This window comes from Diadema setosum, chromosome 14, assembly GCF_964275005.1.
Source record: "Diadema setosum chromosome 14, eeDiaSeto1, whole genome shotgun sequence".
NCBI lineage: Eukaryota > Metazoa > Echinodermata > Echinoidea > Diadematoida > Diadematidae > Diadema > Diadema setosum.
In genome coordinates, this window is record NC_092698.1 from 33,932,835 (window position 1) to 33,942,891 (window position 10,057).

The window sequence follows — 10,057 nt, forward strand, 5'->3', positions numbered from 1 at the left end:
ATGTATTAGGCAGTCGGTAATTAACACAGCTTACTTGTTTTCATAGTTCCCCAATATTCATGATGTAGTGAATATGCAAGCCCAGTAGGAATATCATTTGCAGGTAAACTTTTTTGATGGTCTCTACATCTTTTATAATAACCATTCAGACAATCAGACCATCACAAAATTATATACTAGTATATTGTTAGTCCTCTGCATATATGAGTTACTTATTATATCAGTTTCCTTGAAATGCGATTGAAAATGATGGGGGAATGTAACCTCTATTGACAACTTAAAGTCAACATATGAGTGTCTAAGTTGTAAAATATCTCTTATTTTGTATCAAAGGAACTTACTAGATGTTACTTTCTATGAACTATTTATATATCTTTCTTGTAACAAAGTGTATTGTACATTGAAAAAACAAACAAAACAGAAGTGCATTGTAAATCTGGCAATCCGTGTGTATGTTGTGTATACTAAATCTGATATCAGAGCTATTGTAAGCTTCTCCCGTCAGCGTGAATGTAATATAATAGGCTAGCTTGTGATGACCTATACGTGTATAAAGCGTTCAGTGGAGCTATAGAGAGCGTTGATCTATTGTATACTGTGTGTAAATGTACATACTATTAAACCATTTTTCATTACAAGTTATGTGTGTAATGTGCATGTTTATGAATGAGTCAACGTGATAGCATGTTTGTCACAAAATATTGTCTTCCTTTCTGTCTCTCACGCTATGCATGTAGTACAAAATTACATTAATTTCGGTTTGGAGCAAATATTCTCCACACAAAATGCACTGTATGAAATCATTGAATATCAATGTTACAGATTCCTGTGTTCTGAAACGTACAGCTGTAAATTTTAACTTGACCATCCCCAAGGTCAGAATGGGTACCCCTCCTCCTCCCCCCCCCCCCCCCATGAATTGACTGTTACACTTTCAGTCCTGTGTTCCATTTCCAGGAACACAGGACTGAGGAAAAAGTCGATAAAGCTTTGAAAAACAGGAAAAACACTTCCTTCTACGTTAGCATGGCTGTCATACTTGTGCTTTATTTACAGAAGTTGCCCAGCAAGTTTGAACAGTTTCATGGCAGCAAAGACCATCAGCGTCGGGTATGGTTGATACGGCTTGCTCAGTTTGGTTTCAAGCCCCTCGCCGTGGCGTCTGTCACAGTACTATTCTCCCAGTGGCGTCACGAGTTAACTTCGTGCCGAAACCATGCCCATCGGGTCGTTTGCCCCCGCCGGCAAAGTTGGTCTTTGCTCCACGTGAAATCGCCGAGTTGTTTTTAGTTTTGAAAGCCGATCTTGGATGGGAGGGTGACGGTGCCGTAGAGGACGAAGGTGGCTTGTTCGTGAAGCGTGGTGGCGGGGTGCGTTCTGTGAGAAAGATCGCAAGAGAGGTGACATCATTATTGCTGATGACGATAACGATGGGTGCCTGGTATGCAATGGACAAGGGGCTGGTCCTTTGTTGCCTGGGGCATCTTGCCATTATACCAATTGTCACTGCTATCTTTATTGTTACTATGTGAGGATATTAAGCTTAGATCCTGTTTTTTATTCCAACAATCACATTCAAACTAATACTTGCATTTGAAAACAAAAACAAAAACTATCAACCACTACTGAAAACAGAACATAGAGTGAGTTATGATAATGCTTTTAAGATCATGTACGTTATACAGGTATGTACAGCTGATGATGGTGAGCTACCATTGTCGTGATCACAATCTATGTTTTTGGTATTTGTTCTGAGGAATAGATAATTGTCCCTTGTGAGCTGCATACATGATATAAACTTCTGACTGGAATTTATGTCAGACGGTTGCGTCAACTTACTTGGATGTTGTGATAATCCACTTGTATTTTTCATGTCGAAGGATGATGAGGCGGGTCCCTTCTTGGACGTGGACATTGGCTTCGGCGTGTTTTGGCCACTTGATGCATTGAAGCGATTCATAGCGCTGCCCCCCAGAGATGCACCTTTAGCCCCTCCTGCTGGAAGATTAGCCTTGACTCCAAAGCCGTCCGGCGGCGTTACAGCAACAGAGCCTGGCAATGTGCCTCCTGTTGGCTTTGGTGCGACATAGGCGGTACCGCCGATGACAGGCGGCATCGGAGGTCCACTTGTGGCGGTTTTGTGTGGCTGTGATGCTGGATTAAGTTCACGCCATCCGATGCGTTGTTTGTTGGTGCTCACCACCCGACGGTGCTTACCCTGGCCGACGCTCATCTCTAGCTTTGTGTTCTCCAGAGCGGTCACCATGTCCAGGATCGCTTTCGACACCTGAATGAGTGCACAAATATGAGGAGTGAATGAATTTATGCATTCATTGTATTCAGATGCTTCTAAATGAGGAACTTTGGGTAAATGAAATTTTTTGCAATCAATTTATGATTATCTACTGGTACTTTTTTTTTTTTTTTTTGGGGGGGGGGGGGGGACAGGGTGGCAAAAATATCTTTAGCCCTGGAAAGTGCAGTCAGTGCACATTGGCAGTTTAGTGCTCATTCAAGAGTAAAACAGACATTTCAAGATTTCCGTCACTGTATTGAGACTAATTCTGACTGACACGGTTAATACATTTTAGGTTTTGTCAAAGATGCCAAGTTCAAAGTAGTTTTATGAGTGAGATTTTCATGACTCGGCGTCTTATGCGAACGAGGGAGCAAAGCGACCGAGCGGGGAGGGGGGGGGGGGAGGGGAGGTTGAAACCTCTCTCCTCCGGTAGGGAGCTTTTTCAATTTTTAGCTCTTAATGGTGCGATCTGGTGCATAAGTAACTATTTTTTACTTATTTTGAAAGGCAAAAGGGAAATTACCTTCAATTGCAACTATCACTTTAATCCTTTGAGCTATGCGTGGGAAAAATGGGTGCCATGCGTGAGATCGTGAGACGGACCCTAGATGCTTGAGTCTCACGCAGAATGCGTGTGACTTGGTAGCTCTGTTTTGTGTTTGTGTGTGTGTGTGTTTTTTTTTTTTTTTTTTTACGTTTAATCCAGTCACCGCTTAAGTTTACTATCCCCAAGGGACAATATGGTTCTGGTCCCTCTCACAAAGACTGTATAAGTTTGACTATAAGCGATCATGTTACTTGCATTATTCAAGACAGCTCTGAATGATGAAAGTTTGAGAATCACTCTTTCTAAAGAGACACCAGTCAGAAAACAGGTTGAGCCATGCAAGGAGGTTCAAGAGAGTGGAGTCAACTGTCGTATTTCCTTTGAAGTCACGTTTGATGCCGCCACTCGAAAGTATTTGAAGCATGTGGCAAACTGGATCTGCCGCGCAGATAGGAAGACAATTGACTCATGACATGTCTCATTGCATAATCATCAGCCACTTTCTAACGAAAATACGTCTTTGTGATGGTAATTACTTTTCGCCATCCCTACTTATAAAAGATAGGTGGTATATAATGGTAAAGACACGGGGATGCGCGAATAGAAATTGCGCAAAAAATGATGAAATGAAAATGAAAATTACTCGACTGGCCGTGCCCGGCCACTAATCTGATATATCTATTAATATAGAACTATACTCGAAGATTATTCCATATCAGTTTTATTAGGAGGAATTAAGTGGAAAAGTGATAAAACCGGCTTTCCGGGAGGGTACAGTTTTAAACACTTTCACATGATACAGCTCTGATTTACACTTTTGCACATATTTCTTGAAGGGATCGGCCTTTGTTTAATGAGCTTTATCATTAAGTGAGATTTCGTTTCATTTAATAGATAAACAAGCAAAATATAGCCAACATTAAGTTAACGTTCAAAATGAATCTTCAGATTGCTCAGCAAGACGGCGGCATCAAACCCCGTCACCAAAGGCACAGATGCACCTGTGGAATTCTTTTGTACATCAATAGAAAAGTGACAACTGTTTGAATAATTACAGCCAGTTGGAACTCCATCTCTTAAACCTCCTTGAGCTAGGTACGTAACAAACTGACTCTACAATGTTTATACATACCTTTGCGGATTCCGAATAGAAGTCGTAATGTGCCGTAAAGACGGATTTGAAAATGTCAATGACGAAGCCTCCGCGTCTATTGAGGAAATAATTATTTTCAATGTATTTCATGAAAAATTCTGGCGCTATACAGTCTCAGTGTTTGTACTGTGGGATAGCTTTGATGTAACAATCGCTAGTATTACAATCACTTTCAAATATGAATGAAATGCATGTATGTTCAAGGTGTTGGGGTTAAACTCAGGGGCACTATTCAAAGCAAAGTGCATGGAATATGCGATGCCACGTGAAAATGACTAATGAGTCAACATCCATGACACATATCAATAAATTTCTTTGTATGGTGGTATAGACCTATGTATATGTCAGAACAAATGTGACGGTCCTCAAAGGGTTATCAAAGCTAGTTATCAAAGCTATTATGGAGGAGTTTGTCCGAACCATATGCATAATGACATTAAATTGTGTGCTTGGATTAACAACAACAGCAACAACAACAACAACATCAACAAAAGAAGGGGAGGAGCTACCCTATGTAACTTTTTAGTGCTGCAAACATATTTTTTTTTTTGCCTTATTCAATTCATAAGTGCTGAATAAACTGGCTTAAACCCATGTGTGTATTCTAACAACGGAGGTCATAATGATTATGTTTCCTGCTGAATTTTCTTATACATTGATACTATTCCTGACGATTTTCTGACATAGTGAAAACTTATAAAGACAAACAGGTACACTGAATAGATCGTTATAGTTTGTCCTCACAGTAAAGGATCTAATGACTGCCTGCATCGCAACGCGCAGTAACATAAATGTCAGAGGAAAAAAAAAAATCTTTATCGACGTCAAAGATCCGTGTCGCCCAGCATACATACTGTTCAAATAATTTCGCCAAATCATCCACCATCTCATCGTTGACGTTTTTCAAGTTGTCTCTCCGTTCCTCGGAATCTCTCTGCAGCTGAATGACGAAGATGAAGTTTTGCGACAATGTATCAATCATCATATTTAATGATATTCAAGACCCTATAATCTGCACATAAAACGGAGATCATCAGTATTTTGAAACAAAAGAAATCAACAGGGCAGCTGAACTTCAAAATACACACCTCGTTATCCCTCTAGCTGTGACTCGTTTATGAACAATGTTAGCATTGTAAATTTCCCATGTTAGGACTATAGGGTTCTACTGTATATCGTGATCGAAGATTACTGTGATGCCATAATCATAAGGAAATGTCTGTCTACGACAAACTAGTAAACGGTTTTGATATAGCAAGAGAACCCGAAAAAAAAAAACTTTCAATCTGGTTGATATATTTATGTTTCTGCAGTCTCAACTAAGCGTCATTTTCATCAAGAGACTTATTTGCAACATGCATCGCAACGACCCCAATATGTTTCTGAATATGTTTCTATTTGCGATCATTAACAATTACAATAATGTGCTTAGATTTTTATATAGGATTAATGCTATATAGGTCTATGTATAACAGTGATATAATGTCCAGAAGTTGATACCTGTGACTGCAAGTCTTCGGTGAATCTGGGACTCAAATTAGTTGAATGCTAAGATTAAAAAGGCAGAAACAAAAACGCAAAAGTTAACATATTGCAACGTATGACATTGGACTGCGGTACACTCATAGAATCACATTCTTGTTATCAACAGCCAACGCCTCGTGCACTCGTCGAAAGTTTACTACTTTTTTTTTTTCGTTTGATAAAATGCTATGTATAGGCCTACCGTTATAACATGTTTATAAACCTAATGACAAAAACAAAACAAAACAAAACAAAACAAAAACATTATCATGGGGGTGCATTTCATAAAGCGTTTTGTCGGACAAAATTTGTCGGACAAATTTGCTCTCGGGCAATCAGATGCAAGGATTTCTGTAGCTTATAACAATTTGTCAGAAAAAAAATACATAATTATGACAAAACGCTTCATGACATGCTACCCTGGTTATATCATGAAAGTGCGCAAAATTTCAAGCTAAGCTGATTCCGCAGTCGGTTAACATGTCCTATTATAGAAAGCAATTAAGGAAATGTAGAAACCCGGAATCGTCATCCGTGCGTCAAACTCTAAATATGAAAGATTAAGAGGCTTAAATGTGATTTTTCGATAAGGTTTTTCTAAATTCTTCATTGGATTGTGAGTGAATAACAGACTGACCTCCCTTACTCTGTTGATCAAACTTCCTTCCGTTAGTTTCGTATCTGTGCGGATGAGATATTTCTGTGGAGATAAAGAAATATGAAATGGGATTAAAGATAAGAAAAACAGACAACTTGAGAGATTAAACAAACGATTTCCATCATCTGATATCATCAATACTTGGAAGAGTTTGACCGCAAAACGTGTTAAATCCTTTTTATTCAATTTGAGATAATAATTTGTGATTAAAACTCCATAAAATAGCAAAAAGAAAATATGAAATGCTTTTATTATACATTTGCAAGAGTATTCCGTGTTTTGTTACAAGTGAGGTATCACCGGAAAGGTTTTATATGTTGCTCGATTTAAGGATGGACTTACACTTAATTTTGTTTTTTAAATGGCGCTTAACCCATTTTGTGACCAAACTCTTCAGTTATAGTTGCACTCAATCCCCTTCCGTTTTGTTTAACCCCCTGCGTACCACATTCATTTCGTGACTACAGGTTTGTGTGTAAAATCATTGCGCACATTCGACTCGTTGACAGAGAAAGAGTTAATAAAGGCATGATTCAAAGACATAGTATTCGAATATCATGTGGCATCACGGGAGGATTTTTTTTCCCAAAAAAAGTTACCATTTCAGAGCTTTTTGAAATACATATACAATTCACTGTCTTTATGCCATTTAAAAGCATCAATTTTTGTGCTTGCTGTACAGAGTCCTAAACATGTTGAAATTACAATACTTCGGAATTTTTTAAGACTCAAAGATAGTGTATCACATCAAATTCTAGGTCATGTTGAGAGAGGTCAATCAGCTTTCCTCTCTCCCTCACATAAATATGATACACTCTTTCTCTATCACACACACACACACACACACACACACACACACACACTTTCTCTCTAAGTCTCTCCGTCTCTCTCTCTCAATCTTCTCATGTTTTTTCCCTAATGCGCCCGAGAGTTTGAGATTAACGTGGTAGTTTAGAGTTTGATAAACATTAGCGCACCATTATAGCACATCATTCTAATCTGTCACCAGTGGTCACGTCACAGGACAACAAACTCTTATATACAACAAATCTGTATACAACTCGTTATCATCGGGACATACACAGTAGGTTGAAATCCGTATAAAATGCCAAAAAAGGATAATGAGAGATCTTTTTTCTTTCTTTCTTTTTTCTTTGCACTAGAGACCTTATTGCACCACTATCTCCACAGGATACTGATTCTAGCATGATAGACCAGCATATAGGACTGTTTAATTATGTACATCATACAAATTCCTATTAAAAAAAAAAGTCGCAAAAAGTTGAACAGGTTACACGCACATATAGGCTTATAGAGAATTCTGTCGCGTTGAATAATTATCTGGAGATGAGCTCTCAGATACATACAGTATGCGAGAGAACCAATCCCTATGACACCATTCCTCAACGGCTTTTTGCGTATCATATTTATGTGTCTACAGCACCTCTGCCTCTACTCCCAGCTGATCAAAGCGGCGCACCGGTTCTTGAAGTTCGTGGGTGTAGCGAGTCATTAAATTCCAGATGGCGTCACTGTCCTAATGAGGGAATCAAAGAAGAAATAATGATTATTTACGCAAGTAGATGTATATATCTATTAAATGAAAGACGTGGCACAGCATTTACAGACATCGTAGTTGATATTCGGCACTTAATTGTTCGGAACGACTAAACCTCCAATAATGAACCCAGAATAGAGACTATTTTTCCTTTCTATAATCATGTTTTTCCTTTCTTGAGTGGTATATAGGTTACCAACATGTCGCAAAAACAAACGAATGAAACAAACAAGCAAACAAAAGATTTCTCATAAACTGTAAGGCTAATTCGAAAAAGTGCAGGAATTGAAAATTCGTGCAATACTGTTTAGAGAATGAACGTCCAAGGGTTTGGGTGGGGGGGGGGGGGGGTAACAACTTCATTTTCCTTTCAACAGATATTCCGGCATGGGCAAGAGCAACAAATACTGTTGTCTTACCTTCAAAGCGAGTTTGAATTCATTGTGTTGTGGCCAGAAGTCTTCGTAGAAATCTGCCAAGCAGTCTGTTACGTTCTTCAGGGTGACCTTTGTTTCTGTGATTTAACAATGTAGTCCGATACATTTCATTTTCATTTGATATCTTGCTTTCTAAAATTATCATGATGGCATTGTACCAAAACTTCTGAATACTTTTACTATTTTTAAGATAGAAATAACTGGAGAATTATAGATCGCGTAAAAATTTCAAGTTTCAAGAGATCATCGTTATTCATATCACATCCTGTTTATATTTGTACATCAATACTTTCACCATTTCATCACACCTACAGCCATTTGCCCGTCTCCACTTTTGAGAGCAGTTACTGCTGTCTCGCGATCACCACATCACTGTGTTTTCCCTGTGAATGTTACATATACATTGTAAGTACTTCATTCTTTTTCAGGTTTAGTATTTTCTCCTCGTGATTATGAACACAATTCATTGTTTTGCAAATTTATTCGGTGGATGAGTCAAGTATCATTTCATAAGCGTGATTTTATCAACAAAGTCATGCATGGCATGATAAATATAACTAGCGACAGTTTGAAATATTATGAAATTTCTACGTACATTTCGTCCCCTCCACCAACACATATCAAACGAAATAGGAAGTGAGCACCCAAATTATGTTCATCCGACGTTTTATTTACTTTTATTTGCCGTTGCGTGATGGTGTTTTCTTTGCTTCGGAAGAAATGAACCACGTGACAAAACTTACCCTTCAGAGATGCCGAGTATTTGTTGACGGCTTCTTTCAGTTGATTGACCTTGGAAATCTGTTGCTTGAATGAAAAATGGTAGTCCTCGAACAGAATGTCGCCACCGGTGACGCCAGCGACTCGTCGTTGCTGTCATAGACAAGATGATAATGATAATGTATCACTATCAGCATAAAAAAATAAAAAAATAAAAAGATACACGCGTAATACTAAGTACGACAAACTAATAATGGTGATAATGATAACACTACTTTTAGGGCGCTCAGTGCTAAACACATCTCTAAACGTATCTGATATAAGAAAAACGCAAAGCGTGATAGAGGTTGCAGTAACTTGAATACAAATGACTGATATACCGCTTCAACAGCTGGTGAGATCTTAATCCATGTAAGGAGAACAATAAACCATACGGCATGCAGGTCCAAAATGTAGGAGAACAATAAACCATACGGCATGCAGGTCCAAAATGTAGGAAAATCAATGTCTTGAGACCACTCCACGTATTGGCTATCAAGACGACAAGGTTGAAGAAGATGACAGCGTACACGCAGGAATATAAAGAGAGAGAGAGAGAGAGAGAGAGAGAAAAGAAAGCAACAACACTTCTTGCACTAACTGACGTACAGAAACAATGTACTGTAGGAATTCTTAGTGCAATAAAAGCTGTGCAAACGATAATTTTCTGTGGCTTACCTGGTATGGGCTTCCTGTAGTGTTAAAACTTAGAGCCATGACTGATGATACCGGCGTATTACACGTTTTGAGATGAAAGAGAATGTTTGGTTAAAGTTATACTGTAAGTCCAGTTCTGGAATGAATTACATCCTTAAAAAAAGATTATGCATAATGCAGTGAGTTGATTTATTGGGCTTTCATGAGTAAGATACAGTGAAATACCAATGCATGGGCCGCTGCAGCTGCATGGGGATTAAAATGTTTCTCTTCAACACAGTACAGTTCTGAGATTGCGCTAGCTAGCTGGAGCCACCTAACGTACCCATGACAACCAAGAGATACGTTTTGTACACTGTCAGGACTACCGAATGAGGCGCGTCCTTATATTGGGTTTGCGCGCCCATCCCTTTGTTGCGTCATAAAACGCTTCCGAGAGTGATTCTTTGCATTCATTGTCACAGG

General features: G+C 38.7%; 1 protein-coding gene across 1 annotated transcript; it reads right to left on the reverse strand.

Moving 5' to 3' along the window:
- Nucleotides 1–1,027: 1,027 nt before the first annotated feature.
- LOC140237776 (bridging integrator 2-like) lies at nt 1,028–9,828 on the reverse strand. The gene is made up of 10 exons (XM_072317712.1): nt 9,614–9,828; nt 8,920–9,049; nt 8,159–8,253; nt 7,626–7,718; nt 6,161–6,223; nt 5,500–5,547; nt 4,854–4,939; nt 3,979–4,054; nt 1,840–2,287; nt 1,028–1,377 (listed from the first exon to the last, which is right to left on the reverse strand). Exons 1-10 carry the CDS (start codon nt 9,650–9,652, stop codon nt 1,166–1,168), a joined length of 1,290 nt encoding a protein of 429 aa, XP_072173813.1. The 5' UTR covers nt 9,653–9,828; the 3' UTR covers nt 1,028–1,165.
- Nucleotides 9,829–10,057: the final 229 nt, after the last annotated feature.